We start from the raw sequence: 22,127 nt of genomic DNA on the forward strand, positions 1-22,127 counted from the left end.
ATTGAGTTGGCGATATACAACACACACTAGCAAAATAAAAGCAGTAGTGGTAAAAAACCGTAGTCTCTGGAGTGGCATGGAGCACAACAAAGAGCAGAAAATCTAAAAACTTTCACATCTAGACATACATTTTCACGTAGAGTCGGAGAATACCATGGAATAAGATAGGATTACTGCTAACGAGAATCCACTGCTCGCTCGCTCTCTCTCTGCCTGTCTGCTAGTTGTTATGTTATTATTTGGGTGCCAGTCACTTGGAGGCACATGTTCAAAACTCACGACAAACTTTCTACTAATTGTTGTTAGTTCGATATCTTTTGTACGGCGAGGGAATTAATTGTTCTGGGTAAGTGGCCCACTGGCAAGTCTCGATTGTCGCCCGCCCGGTGTCGAAGAGTTGGGATACTGGAGACGAATTGGGGAAACAGGTGAGTGAGTTGGTCATTTCAAAAAGTATATTTTTGATAAGTACGGTATAACTGGGTTGGAAATAAGAGAGTTAAATGTGACGTACAAGAGGTTAGGAAGATTAGGATTGAATCTTAAATATCATTTTGTATCATTTACTACAAAATGTTTCAAGTTCTTGTAATTTATTTGATCTTCTGTCTTATCATTCGCTCGAAGTTCAGTAAGTTCAGTTTTGGGGTCATTATTGCTTGGCTATATAGTTCATTTATGTTCATTGCTATTTCTGACGGACAGTAATGAATAGCATCAATGTTATTATTAATGCAAAAGGCCAATAATTTAGTATGTAAGGAGGATATGTAGGAAAGATATGTAGAAAGAATTCTTATAATATGCTGCATATCAGTTAATGATATGTTTGTTTGTTGCTGTTTTCTTTACTACAGATTCTGATTTAATCTGCGTATTTCAGGAGGAATAAGCACATACCATACGTAATACGAACGGAAATAATGGGCGAAAAGAAGAATCATTCTCCGGCAACGACTCGCTAACAACACATCCTGCAAGGTCGTGAGTCGTTTCGACAAAATCGACCAAAGATGGACGTCGTTCTCAGAATACAACGAAGACTCGACACGAAATGGGTCAAGACAGACCTTCAGAAATTATTAGACCCCGATGGCCTTGCGTATTTGTGGAACGAAATGGTAAAGGATGGAGAGATTACTGGTTCTTTCAGTGATGGCCTTCTTAATACTGCTGGGATCACGGCCAGAAAGGGTAAATTTCATAAATATTTTGGTCTAAAGAGATTATAGCGTAATGTCCAATTATTTATTAATCTTTATTGTTTTGCTTTGCTGTAGGAGAAAATGGACACTATTATTGTGGCATGCGTGTTCTTACGTGTCCTTGTTGTGATGGGATTTGTGGTCCTCAAACGGGATGCAACTGTGGGCCTTGCCAGAAACTGGACAAAGAAGAGGAGACAAGAAGATTTTCCAGTGCTAATCCTGTCATTATTTCCTCCATGTTACATCAAAGTTGGACTTGGGGAAAAAAACCAAGTTAGTTACTAATGAATTCTTCTGCGTTAGGTTTGTGTTTGGTTCCTTTTAAATTGACATGGTTTAAATGTTTCTATAGGTTCCATTGAACTTAAAGACTGTTTAGAAGCATTAGTTAACGAGCAGAAATTTGGGGGATTGGATCATGCTAGCAATTCCCTTTTCACAAAATCATTGTGGATTCGCCTTCTCATTTGTTATCGTTTCTATGCAGCATTAGCCAACCAAGATTGCCCACCTTTGAAGTTAACCAAGACTAAAACAAACTCCAATTTAGTATTGAAAGACTGTAAAAAGCAACAGAGGTACGGAAGATATAAGCACTTGAATGTCAAAGCGATTAATCCTCTGAGTTAACAATGCATGATTTATTCTTTCTTACAGAACACAGAGTCAGCCAGAAGATGCTACTCGTGGTTTAGCTCTAGTCGGATGCCGAGCAGCTTTGAATCTAGGATTCGCAGTGTTACGAAGGTCATGGCGGAATGGGGAGGATGCCGACCTTTGCACTGGGATTTTAAGAGAAACTTTAGATGCCTTAAGAGTTTTACCAGTAGCTTCTGTCTTTGATGAAACGAGTATCAGTCCGATTTGGCTAGAAGCTGTGGAAAAATCGGAGAAATTTCTTCAAAGCATTGCTAGCGGGTTAGCATTTTACTTGTCTTCTTAACGATTTATTAATTTAAGGTCGTGGATCTAAGTATGTATGTGTGGTTTGTTTAGGTAGATATAAGAAAAAATATTACTAATTTGAACATATTTATATTTCAGAGATATCGGAGACCAACCATCAAACAGTGTTCAAATTCCCCTTTCTGATCAGCATTTAGCGTTAGGCATAATTTTAGAACTAGCAATTCAACGTGGGAGTTTATCAAAATTACTTGAAGGTGTGCTTTTACTACTCCAAATCTGGCAAACTCGTGTAAGGGGTCCTTCATCAAATAACAAACTCTCGAAAAAGGCAGTTGCTCCGTTAGTTCCATTTATAAGAAGACTTGAAGACATTTTACCTGCCAAATCTAAATTATCTTCCGAGAAAGATTGTCAAGACGAATCAATGTGTCTTCCAGAAATGGTAATCATTCCGTATCCATTGTTTAACATGCATGAACTAAGTTTCTAAATCATTTTAAATTTTTATGAACACAGTTGACCGTCACGGAATCGTTTCTGCACTACAATAGGGTACCTCAAGATGAAAATGCTTTGATTGATCTGAAGAAATCGGCGGTCATCATTATGTCACACCTCGACCGTCTCGCTTCACCGTACAATCCAACTCCTATATTTTGCAAGGTCAGGGAACTCAAATTATTCAAATATTTATTCATGCCGACGAAGTAAGGTCATAAATTTAACAAATAAATTATCTTCCAGTCTCCTTTCCGTGGACATTGGCAAGAAGTTTTCACAATGGGCTGCCTTGGGTGGGGAAGTATGCACAATTTAGGGATAATGGGTCCCCAACAATGTGATATCCTTAGCGAGTTGGGCGTGAAGCAAATTGCATGTTCTGAAAGATCTCTTTTAATACTCACACATCAGGGGAAAGTTTACTCAATGTACTATACTTCTGAAGCTCAAGTAAACATTTAATTCTTAAACCTATCACAATTATTAAGATACTACTATTATAATATTATGGTATGGTAACTTTGGAATTTAAACTATAGTGCCCTCAATTAGTCGAAGGCTTTGGAGAAAAGGAAATAATTAAAGTTGCCACTTATCCTGATGGGAAGCATTATCTTGCGTTGTCAAGTGAAGGCGAAGTATATTCGTGGGGTTGTGGCGAAGGCGGACGGCTGGGTCATGGGGACACAACGTCAAAAGATGAACCAACGATAGTGTCAGTCCTTTTGGGGGAGACAATTGTAAATATTGCATGTGGAAGCACGTACAGGTTGGTGAACCTACTAAATAACTACGTATTGCGTATTATCCTTCTTGACATGCAATAACCTTCATGTATGGATTTGTTGTAATATATAGTGCGGCAGTATCACAAGCTGGAGAGTTGTTCACTTGGGGCCGAGGAACATACGGGAGACTTGGTCACGGCAGTAGCGAAGATATCTACATACCCGAATTAGTTGTTGGCTTAAAATGTGAGTAATATGTTTGTTTCTTCGTTTCTACTTGATTAGACTATTAAACTACTAAAAAGATTTATTTTTTCACAGGGCAAAAGGTTGTTGATGTAGCCTGTGGTAGTGGGGATGCACAAACACTTGCTGTAACCAGCACTGGCCGTGTATATTCTTGGGGAGATGGCGATTATGGAAAACTAGGTATGTGAACTTTTACTTTTTACTTTGTACTTTAAAATTATTGTTACTAGTTAATAATTCCGAATATGTTTGACATTCCTAGGTCGAGGTGGAAGCGAAAGCTGCAAAGTTCCCAAACTTGTTGATAAATTAGAGGACGTTTTTGTTGAAAGGGTGTACTGTGGTGCTCAGTTTAGCGTAGTGCTAACTCGCGATGGTGAAGTTTACAGTTGGGGGAAAGGTGAACATTTCCGCCTAGGTCACGGTGGCGTAGACCATTTTCGGTATCCAAAGAAAGTTGAGGGTTTGGCTAACAAGAAAGTGAAAAACTTAGCCGTTGGTTCTATGCACGTTTTGGCATATACACAAGATCGAGAAATTTATGGTTGGGGTCGGAATGAACAAGGACAGCTTGGGGACTTGGCTGGGACTTATATAGTAGAACCAACCTGTCTAACTAGCCTACGTGGTCGTCAGATTGGTGGGATGGCATGTGGACCGAGTCAAGGATTCATATGGAGTACAAATAACAGTTGGACTATAGAACCACAAATACAATTCGTCGTCGACCCTACAGAACATACCTTGCAGCATCTCAACTCTATTTTAGACAAAGTTTGGAGTGACATTGACGGTGAAGGATGTTTACCTCCTTCCCGTGACAAAGAATGCATTGCAGTTTCTACCCTCAATCTTTTGAAACTTCAAATCTTCTCACTTCTCAGCCACAACTTTGATATACAATCCTTAGGAGTCGCTCCTGGCCAGAAGCTGCTGTTGGATTTGAAGCAAAAAATTGTTACCCTTGCTAGTCATTCCGGTGTTCAAAGTTCAATACAAGCCGCAGCTCAATCCGTTCTCCAAATGGGGTGGAGTCTTCTACTTCCCACTGCGGACGAACGTGCTCGTGCTCTCTCTGCCTTGTTACCTACGGAGTCGTCGTCAGTTCCCTCTGGGCGTAAATTTATGGCAGACCTACTGGTTTTTAGCCTTACTGCTGATGGAGGCCTTGAAAACGCTCTTGAAACTGCAATAAACATGGAAATGAGTAGCCAAGAGAAAACTGCGAATAATTTCAAAAATAGTCGACAGATGAAAAATAGTGATTTTGTCGATAGAAATAGTTCTATTGGAAGTGAATTGATTAGTGAACAAGCCAGACTAGAAATGCAAACGAAAAGAACAGCAGAAGAAAAGAAACTGGAAAATGAAAAGTCCTTGAAGGATCAGCAGCAGCCACAACAACAGCCGATTGCTTTGCTTAATCTTGTAAAGAAACTGTTGAGAACTTCCACCTCAATGACGATTGCTCAATTAAACAATTCCAACTCTTCTGGTGCACCTTCCTCTGAAAACAGCCCTCCGGTTAATTCATTAAATAGTAGTAATAGTAACTGCCCTCCGTTCTCTACTACTAGTAAACCTGTGGAACATATAACTCAGAAATATGCAACAATAACTGAGAGATCTCCTAGTTTATCGCTTCTACTTAGGTTTCAACGATTACTGATTTCTCGTATCGTTTCAATACAAACTCAGCTCAAAAATGGAGAATTAATTGAAGGTGCCTGCACGACATACTTTATTATACACTATTTAATATTTGATTTTTATAAGCGATTTACTCTTCAAAATATATTAATTTCATCCATGCTGTGTTTCAGAAACTTATTTGCGAGGAGCAGAATCACTCTTGGGAAAGTATATTTGTTTTCTTGTCGATCATTTGAAAGAAACACTTACGCATGCATCAATTATCATTGATGAAAGCCACGACAGTTTCGCTCGATCGGCAATGCTGGTTTCAAAAGATGTTCTCGGTATGGTTACGTTTTATTTTTTGTTACAAAACGTGATGTTATATATAGAACTAAACCAAATATTACTATACTAAATTTGTTTTTATCCATACAGGCATTCTGCTTCCGGAACTGCTTACCTCATTACTAATTTTGAGTATCGGTGTTGACGCGTTTCCTGTCGTTAACCAAGTAATTTTCGGGGACCCCTCTTTCGATGGACAGTTCAACAATTCAATGAAGCCGGCTTCTCTTGGGGAGGCGTTTCTCCGAAGATCTGGATTTTATGAACCGTTCTCAGAGCTTTTAGACTCTCTAAATCAGTTCAATAAACTGGCTCCTGCGTGGGAGAAGGAAGACAATGAATCTCTAGGCTGGCCTGGGATAATTGGTATTACCCATATTTGAAATAATCGGTATCAAGTTTAGGTCACAATTTTATACTTTGTGCAGCTCCGACACAATCAAGTGATGCACAAATTTCTCACGAAGACTTACGACTGATTACCAAAGAAGATATTGAAAATCACAATAAAGATGGCGGCCTTTGGGGAATAATTCACGGCAAAGTTTATGATTTGAAAGCATTCGAAACCAGCACGGCCTACAAAACTGACTTGGCTCAAGCTGTTACCGAAGGGGAAACTGATGTTTCTAAAGCTTTTGAAAATTTTAAAAACTCGAGCGTTGCCAAACAGTTGATTCCCTGTTTCCACGTGGGGACATATTTTCCTCGAAATTCCAACTCTGTTAATGTAAGGATTCACTTGACCTCAAAAAATATTTGAATGATTTTAATTGCTTTTGCCTTTTTGTGCAGTTGCTGGACCCATCAACACTTTCATCACCATTGATGGATGTACAAAGAGATCTTTCATTACTTCTGGGATTATATTGCAACGCTCTTGTCAATAGTCTTCCAGTAGAAGCTTGTGAGCTTGAATCTAAAGAAGTCTTAAATATGAAAATATTTTCTGGAGGCCTTGAGGTAGCAATTAATTAATTAGCGATTTGTTTAAACAATCCCATGATTATATATATCTGAACCTCATTTAATATATTTTCTTGCATTATTTGCAGGGAGTTCATAGCAAGAGTCCATTTGTTTTGGAAAATTATCCATCTAAATCTGCTGAAACTCCTGACGTTGACTTTCTCCGAAATAGAGACTCGCTCAGTCTTATCAATAGTCATGAAGATGAATCAAATAAGGAAGATCTTGGTAGAAAGGATACGATATTCGAGCGTGATTGGGACTGTTGGGATGCCAAAAGTAATGAATTTATCCGACACTTAGTTCGCAACAACTTTAATGTAAGTTACGATTATCCAATAATTATAAGATGCCGTCAGATTTACCTTAATCAGCTTATTATTAATTTCATTAATTAATTTATAATGTGTATATAGGAAATATCAGTGCGTACATTTGTGGGAATGTTAGAACGTCATGCGAAACAAAGCCATTTACTTGTTCATAAAGATTTTTCGTTCGATCACCCAGTGGAAGAGGCAGGGCGCCTGTTCCTTGCTGCATCTTTAAAACACATGAACCTTGCATATCCTATACATTGTTTTATTGAACGTGGTAAGCAACAGTTAAAAATAATTTAGTGTCATTCACGAGTATTATTTATAATGTGTTTTTTTTTCTCTCCAGAAATGGAAGGAAAAGGTCCTGAGCCTTTTCCTGGCTTCCTCATAGACATGTTGTATCAAATTAATCAGACAAAGTGGAATCTAGTCAGATCCAAACAGGAACAAAATAAGTCATATCAAGAAATTTGTAACCCAATCATTGCTCGCTGTCGTTTTTTGTTACAAGAAGTAAGATGTATAGATGCTCCTGAAGTTATTTCATTTAAAAAACAAACCTTTCTCCCAATATCTACACGTTGGCAGAAGGCCACGAAGAAAGTAATCAGAGATATTCGCTTAGCAAAAAGTGCGTCAAAAAACGCAACCCAGCGAAGTTCAAGGCCAGAAGATATTTTCAACAGTACAATTCAAAGCAAGAATACTCATAGTCCATGCCCTGTTTCAAGTTCAGTAATTTCTTCGCCAAATCGGATCTTGATGGATAATTCCATCGCTCTGGAAGGTCCAATAGTTGAAATTACTTGTGCATCATCTGACGAGAATCTTGAGCAGCGAACATTGCCATCATCTCATTCAGAGAAAAAGACTGAACTACGCGAATCTCAGGACACAAATAAAGCGGAAATGGATTCGTGCCATGGCATATCTTTAGCTTCGAGTGAATGCATCGAAGGAAGTGTTTGCGAGGCATATAACGAAAGTACCGAAGGAATGCCTACCGCAAAAGTAATGTTGCCCTTCGATACGATTCAGATCGAACAATTGAACGTTCCCGACATAGCAAAAAAATCATCAGAGTATAAGTCGGCAAAGAGAATTGGGAAATCAAGGAAAAGATTTTTAGTACCTGACACCACTGATTTCAAACCAAGATTTTCCAACATTATGGCATTTGTCACAGGGATGGGATCTTGTAAGCATTTGGATGTGGACACAATTCGTAAAGCTATGAAATTACAGGTTTTACAAAATTTCGAATTTTAATAATGATAAATCAAATTAAATTTTTAAAATATCAATTGTCATATCAAAATTATCTTGCAGAACGAACGTGCCGAACTTCGGCTGAAAGGATTTGAAAAAATTGTAGAACTGGTTGAAAAGGAAAACTTGATCCCTTCCTCAAAGTACATGTTGATCAATGGATGGCAGGGAATCGTGCATTGCGGTTTAGAAAGGAGAACTTTTATACCCAGAACGGATGACGACATTGGTCAAAGTTCACCATTCATAAAGGCAAAAGTCTTCCTGGCCCATTCCAACCTCCTAAAGTGGGCAATGGTTGAGCTTCGTAGAGTGACATTGGAGTCACAAAGTCAATCACAAAACAGCAAAAGTTTGAATAGAGGTGCCAGGTCGAAAGAAAATATGAATAACCGAGATCGCATGGGATTTGGGACCTTGTCTTCTGCTAGATTCATTTTAGGACTTATTGGAATTCTTTCAACGATCCTACATGGGAGCGAAGTTAGTTTTTTAATATCGTCCGGACTCTTATCTGTGATTCAAACCCTACTCGCCTGCATTGGCCCTGATCTCAACCCGTTGACTCCGGAGAAGGCAAAGTGTCCATCCTTAAGTGTGGCATTTGAAGAAATGGTGTACAAAGTGAAACCTCCCCCACCACCACTGACCGGTCCTGAAATGGCTCTCCTAATGAAAGTTGGAACAACCGTGGTGCGTGGAATTGATTGGAAATGGGGAGATCAAGACGGAAATCCGCCAGTCGAAGGAAAGGTGCTCACCGAGCTGGGTGAAGACGGATGGGTCAGAGTTCAATGGGAGAATGGGACCACAAACTCGTATCGTATGGGAAAAGAGGGTAAATACGACTTGAAGTTGGCCGATCCACCAGCAGCTCCGGATACTGAAAGTGACTCAGAGTCCTTGGATGAGGATGGAATTTACGAAGTTTCAAGTCATGGAAAACATCCCACAAGCCTTATTAGAAATAGTTGTATGCAACTTATGCGAATCGTTTCCATCTGTGTTGGTTTACATTCCGATCAAATGCAGAAAAGTGCTATTAGATCTTTTGTTGCATTGCTGAGGGAAATACTCATGGTAAGTTTTGCATATTTTTCACCTGGTGTTATAACTGTAATTGTTATTCAATGATTATTCTTTATAATTATTCAATTCAAATTCTGAATTTAATTCTTTTAATTTTGTTTGTATTACAGGTTGGTTGCACGCTAAAAGATGAAGATCGCCATACCGAAAAACAATTTCTAAGCAAAGAGCAGCATGAAGAATGGGCTCATCTCGGATTTGTTCGAGCAATTGCTGCAACATCTAGAATCTGTGATGAGTTTGCTTCAAAGTCTTGGAGAGAAACATGTTTAGATTTAATAGAGAAAGCTGATCAAAACGAATTGGAATTGTCGAAACAGGTAAGTTATCGAAACCGAGTATTGTTTTGGTCAATTTTATTTTATGATGACGAGTTCTTTAATGATAACAGTAATGTTCAAATGTTACTTAGGTGCTACTACTACGTATTTTGGCATCAGTTCTCCCTGGTACAACTTCTCGTGTGGTAGATCGTAACTCGTGTACCCTTCTTCTTGCCAGACTTTTAAAAATCGTCGGCTCTCGAGTTTTGATGACTGTGAAAGATTTATCAATTGAAAACGATGGTAAAGTTCAATTACAATGTTATATATGTTGATTACACTGCTAAACGTGACCTTGAATAATGTTAATTAATGTTAAAACCCAGGGTACCTTGAGAAGTACGTCCCTCATTTAATGAAGCTAACGATTCCAATGACAGCCCCACACAGTAGTACCGTTGCAGAAGAATGCATCGCTCTTTTGAGATCTATGCACAATCAAAATTGGAATGGGCCTATTAATGGACTTTTATTGGAAAATATTTGCAATCTCTTGCAAATTTCATTTCGCAAATATGTAAGCAATACCCATGGGGATATTTTTCCGTTGTCAATTATATTACTGGTCGATCGGCCAATCTAGTAATTTTTATCGAAATTGTTATTAAATTGTGTTGAATTGAAATTTAAAGGTGGAGATGCTTCTGACTAATCAATCATCGATGATGATCGAAGAACCAGACTTCATCGGACGTGACTTGCTGATTGTAGCATCTCTCGCCGTCATTGGTGGATTTGATGCTCGAATGAGAATTGGGGGCTTGGTTTCAATTAAGGAAGATAACGATAATAATTTTCACACTTCTGATCAAGCCGGAATTCTTTGCAAAATTAGTGCTGCTGGGAAGATTTATGTACAAGACGATTTTGGCACCATTAAGAAATTTCCAATAACTAGCCTCAGTCCGATGGACGAAATAAGCTTTAACCCTTTCTTTCTTCCGGATACTGATGCAACCACAGAAATGTGGGTGGAACTAATGTCCATGTCAGTTTTCAAAATAGATGCGAAAAGTTGGAATTTTAGTGCACATAATTCCGTCAACAGCGATATAAATGTCCCCCTATTACGACTTCAACTGCAACTTTTACTTGTGTTAAAAGCTACTCGAGTCTTGTTCAAGAATCAAGTTGAATTAAGAAAGGTTTTAAAACAAGCATATGTTGGGTTTGCAAATGTTTCAACGGCGCAGTTCTTAGGCGATGACGAGCCCTCTAGTTCTGAATCAGAAAGTGCAGAAGTTGATTTAGTTGTTGAAAAAGTTTTAGCTCGTGCCACTCAGCCATCGCCAATCAAGGCTATATTTTCAAGAAACGAACTGGAAGAAGCTGCCGTAGCACTATTTCAACATCTTGCTACTTCCTACAGGAAAAAAAGTGGAACTCAACAAACCAACAATGATTATCTTATGCCAACATTTGTTGCTAACGATGCTGAGCCAAGTAGGAGATCATCTGTGACTCAACCTCATCAACCTGCGGATGTCGAGGATGATCAACTTGTGAAGACTCCAAATAGTGACAACTTGGCATCTCCATCACATAGTTTTGTGTGTTTAAAACTAAGTAAAGTGTCTGAAAAAGAAACTATGGGCAATGTTTACCTCCCACCACCATCATCGTCAGTTGTTAAACAATTGATGGAGATGGGATTCGCAAGAAAAGTTGTTGAAGATTCCATCAAGATTTTATCCACTGACACAGTGACTCCAAGCCCAGAAACATTGGTAGCATGGATGTTAGAACATCAGGTTGGTAGAACCGAGTGCAGCAACTCTCCAATTGACGACAGTAGTCAAATACAATCTTCGGGGGAAGTGCAGTTTTCAGATTCGGACTCTTTGTCCGAAGAGTTTGAAGATATTGATGCATCGGATCACGATTGTTGTATTCAGACTGAAATTTACAGAAAACTTGCAGAATTTCATGATTCTGATGAATACTCAGCCTATGTGAAGGAACATATTTCTATTGGAATGACTGTCCGATTGATTCAACCTTGCAACGGAGTTTCTGCTGGAGATATTGGAAAAGTTGCACAAATTGATCGCAATGGTCCTCATGTGAATGTCCTGGTAAGAACTGCGCTATTTTCTTTATTTTACTGTAAAATTTCTATTCATGCCCCCCCCCCAAAAAAAAATCCAGACTTTGGTTATGTCAAGATTATAACCATAATTAGATAAACCTGACCCGGCAACAAGCCCAGCGACATTTAAGACATGTATATAGTCGTCTTCACTATGTAACTTTTCTTCCGTATGCATGTCTTCAGGTTGACTGGCAGCAACGAGCCGCAAAAGTGACAGCTAATTGCACGGACCTGGAACTTATTGGCTTCCCTTTGCCCGTCGCTCAGCCTGTTCCTGCGAATATGCAAGATACGTGTGCACCAGGAATGGGCACTATGCTCCGAGTTGGGGATCGTGTCAGACTAATTCCTCGCTTACAATCCGAATCTTACACACGAAAGAAGCATTTACCCACCAATTCTTCTGAAGGTAGTAATCAGGCTGATGAGACTGGCATAGTCACTCATATCAAAGAGCACAATGCAGTAATCGACTTCCCACAAAGGCAAGGATTCGTAGTTCCTATAACTGATATCGTTTTAGTGCCTGGAGTTCATCCCGGAATTACATGCGATGGATGTGATTCTCGTCCAATTACAGGACCAAGATTCAAATGCAAGATGTGCACTAACTTTGATTACTGTCAACTTTGCTTCTTCCATGGCACAAAGTCCCACCCACACACTTTTATCCGCATTAATGAACCCGGAGTAGCGTCAATATTTGCTGGGAAACCTGGGAAGCATCGGGACGGATCTACGACCACCGGTGGTTCAGAAGGCATAGCTGTATGCATTCCTGGAGTTTTGGACGATTGGTCAAAATGTGTTAGGAATATAAGTGTGTCATCCCTGGAGACTTGGGCTCAACGGCTTGTGGATGGCAATCCACTCACATTCTGGCAGTCGTGTGGTACTCAAGGCAAACATTGGATCTTACTCGAGATGCACTCCAACGTTCTCATTCAAAACCTAAAGATGATGGTCAATCCGGACGACGGGAGCTACATGCCCTCAAAGCTAGCAATTAACGTAGGAAACTCCACGAGGAGCATGAAGCAACTAGCTTACATCAATGTCGGCCCGAATGCCACAACTGTCGTTCTGTTGGCTGAACTGAAGGAATATTATCGCTTCCTAGAAATTAATATCCTCCAGTGTCGCAATGGTGGAATAGACTGCAGAGTTCACGGACTTACAATAGCTGGACGGCTTCGAACTGATTGTGATGCTCTATTCAGCGCCTTTTGGTTCCTAGCTTCGGATGGTGAAGATATTGATGACATTGACGATGGTGAACAATGTGTCAACACGTCAACAGCGCCTCATGGGAGAAGACTTAGTGGAATAGAAACAAGTGGTTCGAGTCAACTTCGACGAGATAATCCAGTTAAAGTGTTCGTCTGGGGTTTAAATGACAAGGATCAATTAGGCGGCCTACGTGGTTCCAAAGTCAAAATTCCAATCTACTCGGACATGATCTCTGCCCTGAAACCAGTGCACATTGCTGGAGGCTCAAAATCTTTATTTATTGTGAGTCACGACGGGAAAGTGTTTGCTTGCGGAGAAGGGGCAAACGGACGACTGGGTCTGGGACACTCCAACAACGTATCAATCCCCCAACAACTTACCACCCTGGCTCCTTATGTAGTGAAAAAAGTTGCTGTTCACTCTGGAGGTAAGCATTCAATGGCCTTAACTGTGGACGGAAAAGTGTTCTCCTGGGGAGAAGGTGATGATGGCAAGCTAGGACACGGAAATAAAGTCACATACGACAAGCCAAAGCTCATTGAGGCGTTAAAGTCAAAAAGAATCAGAGACATTGCATGCGGAAGTTCTCACTCGGCTGCCATCACGTCGGGTGGAGAACTTTTTACCTGGGGACTTGGCGAGTATGGGCGACTTGGTCATGGAGATACTATTACACTGCTTAAACCCAAAATGGTAACTTATATAATTATTAGAGGAGGAAGAAATCTATTGAGATTTGTATTAATAACTTTTGATACTGCACATGTAGATAAGAGCACTGGAAGGACACCGTGTCGTTCAAGTTGCATGTGGCAGTCGAGACGCTCAAACGCTCGCACTAACCGAAACTGGTCAAGTTTATTCCTGGGGAGATGGCGATTTTGGAAAACTTGGTCGAGGTGGGAGCGATGGATGCAGTGTTCCCCACAATATTGAACGGCTGAATGCCCTTGGAGTGTCCCAAATCGAGTGTGGAGCTCAGTTTTCATTAGCATTGACAAAATTCGGTCAAGTGTGGACCTGGGGAAAAGGGGATTATTTCCGTCTGGGCCACAACGTTGAACAGCATGTTAGAAAACCAACGTTGGTGGAAGCCCTGAGAGGAAAGAAGATTTCCCACGTTGCTGTTGGTGCGTTGCATTGTTTAGCAGTGACGGAAACGGGTCAGGTTTACGCTTGGGGAGATAATGATCACGGCCAACAAGGAAATGGAACCACGGTCGTGAATAGAAAACCTACTTTAGTTCAGGGATTAGAAACTTCTAGAATTGTAAAGGTTGCTTGTGGATCATCTCATAGCATCGCATGGAGTGGTTCTGAAAGCTCAGTATCAAGAACAAATGAAGCAGTTCTTTTCCCTGTTCCCAAAGATCCACTTGGAAATTATTCACTTGGTATTGGAAGAATTACTATTATTATTAATATGTTACTGTTGCTAACTCATTAGTCTAATAATGTTTTGGACCTTTAAGGCTTTCGAAATATCACGGAGGATGAATTTAGACCCGAACATGACTTTAGTGGTGCTAGTGGCGGAGGAGGCGGCGGCGGCGGGGGCGATGAGCCAGTACAACAATCTTCGGCTGCGATAACTTCCAGTGTTCATTCTGCCGCTGCATCTCCAACTGGAGTGACACCAACCTTAAACGCGTGTGAATGTGTTCCAAAGAAACAGCACGACCGGAATACATGTCCACTTCGGAGACCTACTCGTCCGTCCTTATCCAAAATTGTCTTATCCTTGCAAACACTGGGATCTCAGCACCAGGCGTTGCAGCATATTCTCAACGCTTTGCAAATTATCAATGCCAGAGAGGCGATCGTTGCAGCTCTACAATCGGGAACAACATCGTCAACTTCTGTTGACCAGGGTATACATATAACCATTTACTCAGTTAAAGTCATTCAGTAATATATTACGACGGTTAAGAAGTATTTACTTTCTTAGAAATTCACCCACATCTTTTCCGTGGAACTAATAAAGATTTGGATTCCAATCTGGAGTCAGCCATGAGCTCTCCATCACTATCCAGCCTATTCAATTCTGTGAATGGTTCGGCGACAAAAGATGACTATGCTGAAGGAGGAGGTGAAGCCCCAGCGGATGGAACGCTAGATTTATTCAACGACGGATTAAGTCCTGAAGTAGATTGGAATGGAATGCCATCGTCCACTAGCGCTGCGGGTACATCTGCTGCTGGCAGTTTCTCCTCCAGAATCTCTCAACTCAGCGAAGGGAGCGAGATCAGCGTCATTGCTGCCATGGCTTCTGAAACAAACGTAAGGCTCACTGTTCGTTCAAAAAACAAATGTGCAAAAAATGGAACCCTTACTGAAATAGGAGAAACTTTACTATCTAAATGTTATATTTTAATGCTGCAGTTTCTGGATCCAAATTGCTTGGAGCAACGACGTGCTTCATCCAACGACTTTGAGGGTTTATTTTCTCAGGAAGAAGCTTGTGTACTTGTGGACCTCTTAAAACTGGGCGTTGCAAATAGAGCGGGACCCAATGCCAAGGATGCAATAGCATCAATTTTGTTGGGTATGTTGTTTCCTAATATTATCAATTGTCACTGTTCTTGAAATGTGACATTTATACGAATTATTTTCTTTCTAGCCTTGAGTAAAACGCAGCCATCAGTTTCCGAAATGCTTTTGGAGTTATGTGTAACAGAATTAGAAGATGTCGCCGCCGATTTAGATAACACAAGGACAATGCCACTACCTGTTCTTCAGGAAAGTAGTCACCCTTACAACGACAATTCATTTCTCATGGGAAAAGTTAAGATTCCAGGTATATACATCATTAGGATATATTATGCATATTAAATATATGTACATATGTGTGACGGTGTAATATTAAATGAATCACAGGTGCTGAAGCGCTGCGAATTGAATTCGATCATCAGGTAAATTAATTACTTGTATGAAAACATGGCTCATTTGACTAAGAAAATAACTTGAGTTATTTATTGTTAGTGTTCAACTGAACGCCGCCATGACCTACTGAAAATAATGGATGGTTCTGGTCGGGTTGTTGCTGTTCGCTCTGGAAGAGATCTTGCTGACTGGGCTTCGATTCGTGTGATAGGTAATTATTAGTCGGGTATATTTATTCGTATTATAAAATATTTCTTGACGATATTCCTTGGGCTTACAGGAGACGAATTAATGTGGAGATTCTCTAGTGATAGTTCTATAAATGGTTGGGGTTGGCGTTTCACGGTATTCCCCATTATGCCTTCATTCGGCTTGAATGATTTGCTATCTGACCGAACCATTTTGTCGAGACCATCAATGAACGTAGTGATGTGTCTGTTGGAACAAAATCTGGACATCGAACCCAATGACAAGGGAATGTATTTAGCAATCCGTCTAGTAGCAGCCCTTTCAGCCTGTGCTCAGGTATCTTCACTTGGAGCAGGTAAGCAAAGATATTCAAATTTATGAGTTTAAACAATAATTCTAGTTTGTTAAGTACATATGTAAATATTGGTGCTTTGTTGCTGCTAAATCAAAATACTGAAATTATCCCTTGTTGCAATTCATGTTCTTTCTTGTTTACAGGGGAAAGAATGTGGGCGTTGCAGAAACTACGAAAACTCCTCACAACGTTACCGAAACTCATGGAAACTCCATTCCAGAGTCTTCTTCGTTCTAAAGGAGCAGATGATCCTCATCTGAAAAGCATTACAAGGTTGCCCAGTTCTGGAGGAGAGTCCAACGCCGCCAGTGGGAACAATTCTGTTGCAAGCTTGTCATTTTCTGCGGGAAATGCTGCTCTCGATGTTGCGTCCAGCATTTCGTCGTCATCATTTTTCATTTCTAGAGGATTACGGGGACTACCTGATCTCCTGCTGAAACAATTTGACTATGAGGAACCAGTGGTCCGAGCAGGCAAACATTTAATGTTTAGTCCATTTTTTAAGGTGAGACACTTGATAGGTTTACTGATTAGCATCAATTTTATGAAAATATGCATATAAATGTATGGAATAAACGATTAATTATTACAGGTCCTAGCAGCTTTAGCATGCGATCTTAATGTGGATAGCATGCCAGTTGTTGTGGAAAGTTATCGCTGGTCCTGGTTTAAGAAGTATTGCCTCGCGGCCCGAGTAACTTCCAGCCTTTTAAATAGACAAGAGTTGCCGCCCGCTTTCATTGTCGAAGTGTCAAAGAAACTGGCAGAGATGGTTCCTGACGACGAGCAAATTACAGATGAGTATTTTAGTCCATCATTATTCAAACAAGAACACGACGAGCAGCTTCTTCAATGGCTGCACCGTCACCCAGAAACATGGACGCTATCATGGGGAGGAACAGGCGCAATATATGGATGGGGACACAATCATCGTGGCCAACTAGGAGGGGTTGAAGGAGCAAAAGTGAAAGTTCCAAATCCCTGCCAGTCTCTATCAGCCTTACGACCTGTACAAATCGTTGGTGGAGAGCAAACTCTGTTCATGGTAACTGCGGATGGGAAAGTTTTTGCTACAGGCTATGGTGCTGGAGGCCGCTTGGGTATTGGGGGAATTGAGTCTGTTTCGACACCGAGATTGCTGGAATCCATACAACACGTGTTTATTAAAAAAGTTGCAGTCAATTCAGGAGGAAAACATTGTTTGGCACTTAGCACCGATGGTGATGTGTATTCATGGGGAGAAGGCGATGATGGCAAGCTAGGACACGGGAATAAAAGGTTAGTTGTCGTTTAGTTTTGTTTCTTCAGGCTTGAAATTTGCATTTATTGAAACTTCAAAATTTTAGCAACTGTGATCGACCACGGGTGGTAGAGGCGCTGCGGGGAAAAGATATTGTGGACATTTCTTGCGGTGGAGCTCATAGTGCGGCGTTAACAGCTCGTGGAGAACTGTTCACCTGGGGCAAAGGCCGATATGGAAGACTTGGTCATGGAGATGGAGAAGATCAACTTCGTCCAAAGCTGGTATTTGCATATAGTTTATTTTTTAAACAGTATTTTTAAACAGTTAACACGTTGCTAAAATAATTAAATTATTGTCGATAGGTTGATGCATTGAAAGGTTGTAAAGTGGTTGATGTTGCTTGTGGAAGTGGTGATGCTCAAACCGGTAAGCAAACGTTTGTTGATTTTACAATTTGTGTGCACCTAACCTTATCTCTACGAATTTTCTCAAATCATGAAATAATGTAATGATCAAGCATGTATATTCTACAATAATGTATTGTTTTGTGTTTGCATAGTGTGCATCACGGATGATGACTGTGTGTGGTCATGGGGAGACGGTGATTATGGGAAGCTTGGTAGAGGTGGTTCTGATGGTTGCAAGGTAGCATCTAGAAATTATTTATCAATGCACATTTTGTGTATATTTAGGTACGTATAGCAATAGTATATTGTAATACCTTATTTTCAGGTACCTATGAAAATCGACTCACTCAGCGGTCAAGGGGTACTAAAAGTCGAATGTGGGTCACAATTTTCTATTGCCCTAACCCGTGGGGGATGTGTGTATACATGGGGGAAAGGCGACTACCACCGATTAGGTCATGGAACTGACGAGCATGTTCGCCGACCAAAGAAAGTCGCTGCTCTCCAAGGAAAAAAAGTAGTTGCAATTGCCACTGGTTCACTTCATTGTGTTGCTTGCACCGAACCAGGAGAAGTTTACACATGGGGCGACAATGATGAGGGTCAACTAGGTGACGGCACGACTAATGCAATTCAACGTCCCCGACTCGTAATGGCACTCCAGAACAAGAAGATTAATCGAGTCACGTGTGGTTCCGCTCACACGTTGGCATGGAGCACGAGTAAACCCTCTACAGCAAGTCGGCTCCCACACGAAGTTCCAATGGAATACGATCTCCTAAAGGACATTTCAATGAATACGTTAAGAAATCGTCTAGTTCTGCTCCATCACTTTTCAGACATTTTCTGTCCCAGGTAAGATGCATAACGTTGGATTTGTTTTCTTATTTTTGTTCAAAAAAGATTACCTTGAGGCTAAAGGCTTTGAATTTTCTGTCCCAGCGTTACCATGTTTCTGCTGGGACATGAGTCAGCATCAGAAGGCCTGATTAGTTTCGACACAAATAAACTGCGTGGACTGCTGGTGTCCACCGCGAAGGAAGCAGCCTTTAGGAAAGTTATTCACGGAACTATGGTGAGAGATCAGCAGTGTGGACCAGTAATCGAACTGAACAGGATTCAAGTAAAGAAATCGAGAGGAAAAGGTGGATTCGCTGGACCGGATGGGATAAAATCAGTCTTTGGTCAATTGCTCTCCAAAGTCCACCTCCTAACACAAGAGTCGCTGTTTCTCCCTCATCGAGTGTGGAAAGTTAAATTTGTTGGAGAAAGCGTTGATGATTGTGGTGGTGGATACAGTGAAAGCATTGCAGAGATTTGTGATGAGCTCATGAATGGTTCTCTCCCATTGTTAATTCCCACCCCAAATGGCAGGGATGAAGCTGGAACTAGTCGGGACTGCTTTCTCCTCAACTCTGCAGCCAAATCACCTCTTCACATAAAGATGTTCCGGTTTCTTGGTAAGAGCACATTACCTAATTCAATTCATGATAATGCAAGTAACATTATTTATATGTTGCAGGGATGTTGATGGGAATTGCAATCAGAACAGGGAGTCCTTTGAGCTTGAATTTAGCTGAACCAGTTTGGAAGCAATTAGCAGGAATGACATTATCAACAATGGATATAGGGGAAGTAGATCGGGATTATCTTCCAGGATTGCTATATATTCGTGACTACGAAGGGGACGATCAACCTTTAGCATTTTTGGATTATCCATTTTCAACACAGTCTGCAGCGGGTCACGAAATCAATCTTTCGCCTCATTACAAGAAAATCACGATGGAGAACCGCGGAGAATTTTTTAGGCTTGCCGTAAATTATAGGTAATTTAATTATATATGTAGCTAACAATACACATTGTCGACGTGTTTCTCACGGATCTTCTTAAAACCAACACTAAAAAGCAAGTAACTAAACACGAAGAACAATTAGTGTGGCACTTGAGCACACTTCTGCAGAATTCACGGAATGGGGAAGGTTTTAAGTTGACAAAAAAGCGCATTTTCGCCATCGGAAAGTGGAGAGGTGAAGATCATGTAGTTTCGCATGGTGAAAATGCGCGTTTTTGCCAACAACCTGCTCAACTCTGTGGATTCTGCAGAATTCCTCAAGTGTCACACTAACTATTCTTGGTGTTAAATTACTAAATTTTTTAGTGCCGGTTTTAAGAAGATTCGTGAGAAACATGTTTGACACGTGCATTGTAACCCACATGCGATTAAGTACCGATTATATTTTTATAAATTTTGCTTACCAGACTTCACGAGTTTGATGATGCCGTGGCAGCAGTTAGAGAGGGAATGTCCAGAGTCGTCCCTGTACCTTTATTATCTTTATTTACGGGTTACGAGTTGGAGACGATGGTTTGTGGATCTCCGGAAATTCCACTTGGTCTCCTCAAATCTGTGGCTACGTACAAAGGAATTGAACCTACGGCTCCCTTAATCCGGTGGTTTTGGGAAGTGATGGAAGAGTTCTCAAATCAGGAACGATCTCTGTTCTTGAGGTTTGTTTGGGGTCGTACAAGACTTCCGAGAACAATAGCAGATTTCAGAGGACGGGATTTTGTAATTCAGGTAAACAAATATATTATTCCTAATGATTTTGACTAAACTATGCATGTTATGTAAAGGAGGATTAGACACAAGAATAATATATTGTTTGTTATAAATATATTAAATTGGATGCACAGGTGATGGATTCTATGAGGTCTACGTTCCTCCCTGAAAGTTACACATGTTTCTTTCTTTTGAAAATGCCTCGATATTCTTGCAAAGTAAGTAATACATATATTACTGATACTGTCGTCCATTTAGTTTCATAATGGCATGCGACTAATGTGCATTAACTAATTCGCTTGATTTACAGTATGTTCTAAGGGACAAAATAAAGTATGCCATCCATTTCTGCAAGTCAATCGATACTGACGAATATGCTCGAGTGAATATTCCTGGAAATGAGATGCCCATGGACAATACTGCAATTGAAACCACGGATGAGACCGATGATGGGCTGACTGATGAAGAGGAAATGTATTACCCATTTCTCGTACGATCCCAAAGGTCCCCTGGAAATCCAGGACGAAGTAGTAATCCACGTTTACCATCGTTGGAGGATACAGATTCGCCATAATCATTGTCAGTATTATAGCTGACACTCTAACATCTAATGAGAAAATCTATAAACTCAATTACGAATTATTGTTAAATATTATTGTTAAATATTATTATTTATCTTGTTGAACTCATTTAATTAGTCAAACCAGGATGGGTTTATTTTGAAACTGTCAATGTAACCAACCAAATTCCCAGTGATCTTATAGATATTAGAAGTAAGTAATGTGTAATAGTATGTATCCTATGTGATATTTCTTTGATTTGTAAAGTTGTCGTCAACATCATTTATGCAAATTTCTATTTATTATACCATTGCAAAATTATTTTAAAATCTGTATGTGAATCAATAATGCACGCCTTTTTATACTCGTATTTTTATATGCATTTTTCGTGCATAAATGTATATTTACAAAATGTCATTTTAAATGCAAAGAGCCAACACAAATCATTGTTGTAAATATGTCACTCACTACTTTATATGAAATGGAAATTATCCATCGTGTGATACAAAAGACTTTTAACCCTTGCATTTTATACAGCAATATAATTTTATGCATCCAATAAGAATATCTGTAACCAGAGAAAACATATTTCAGGGATTCTATTTATACATGTAGTTATAAAGTCAAATAACAGGTCTTAAGTATGGTATCGGTCAACAATGCAAGCTTTTGTGACCTAGTCGGGTAATGTGGTTATGTTGTATGGTTAGTAATTTTTACAGTGCTCACGATGGAACCAATGCTGTAAATTCCTACAAATAATTAAGTAATCATTTTAACTATGGTGGTGCTTTTCGTGCATGGTGGATGCCAATTTTTGTGTTCGAACGTAATCTTATAATAATAATTATTATATGACTACATTATCATTACAATAATACTTGTCCTCTGCTAAAGTCGCATAGGGAATTCGCACAGATTTCCATTCACGGTGTATGCCTTTTAATATACATATAGTTACTGTACTGTATTGTTTTGTTTACTTTTGTTTTCAATACTTTGTTTCTACGCATGATTTTAATACGAGCCAATAAAAAACACAGAACTGATTTTAATGAA

The 22,127-nt window shown here is 39.9% G+C and overlaps 1 protein-coding gene across 3 annotated transcripts; it reads left to right on the top strand.

Moving 5' to 3' along the window:
• The first annotated feature begins 223 nt into the window (after positions 1-223).
• Positions 224-22,123, top strand: LOC110843566 (E3 ubiquitin-protein ligase HERC2). 3 transcript variants are annotated; one of them, XM_035847963.1, is made up of 44 exons: positions 224-428; positions 858-1,194; positions 1,281-1,481; positions 1,561-1,786; positions 1,866-2,126; positions 2,253-2,559; positions 2,634-2,780; positions 2,862-3,068; positions 3,158-3,387; positions 3,477-3,592; positions 3,668-3,775; positions 3,858-5,318; positions 5,419-5,574; positions 5,669-5,944; positions 6,007-6,308; positions 6,374-6,541; positions 6,634-6,867; positions 6,964-7,141; positions 7,214-8,112; positions 8,197-9,216; positions 9,336-9,545; positions 9,638-9,791; positions 9,875-10,065; positions 10,181-11,623; positions 11,824-13,563; positions 13,640-14,264; positions 14,343-14,741; positions 14,819-15,150; positions 15,253-15,415; positions 15,491-15,667; positions 15,748-15,782; positions 15,853-15,964; positions 16,034-16,297; positions 16,441-16,802; positions 16,890-17,575; positions 17,644-17,821; positions 17,903-17,966; positions 18,100-18,185; positions 18,273-18,802; positions 18,890-19,407; positions 19,470-19,773; positions 20,208-20,526; positions 20,643-20,726; positions 20,819-22,123. In XM_035847963.1, exons 2-44 carry the CDS (start codon positions 1,014-1,016, stop codon positions 21,080-21,082), a joined length of 15,918 nt encoding a protein of 5,305 aa, XP_035703856.1. In that variant the 5' UTR covers positions 224-428; positions 858-1,013; the 3' UTR covers positions 21,083-22,123. The 3 variants fall into 3 exon arrangements, with proteins under 3 accessions (XP_035703856.1, XP_021945225.2, XP_035703857.1); XM_022089533.2 differs by having other exon boundaries at positions 884-1,194; XM_035847964.1 differs by lacking the exon at positions 224-428 and adding an exon at positions 549-631 and having other exon boundaries at positions 884-1,194.
• The last annotated feature ends 4 nt before the right edge of the window (positions 22,124-22,127 follow it).

This window comes from Folsomia candida, unplaced genomic scaffold (assembly GCF_002217175.1).
Source record: "Folsomia candida strain VU population unplaced genomic scaffold, ASM221717v1 Fcan01_Sc002, whole genome shotgun sequence".
In the NCBI taxonomy this organism is placed as follows: Eukaryota; Metazoa; Arthropoda; class Collembola; order Entomobryomorpha; family Isotomidae; genus Folsomia; species Folsomia candida.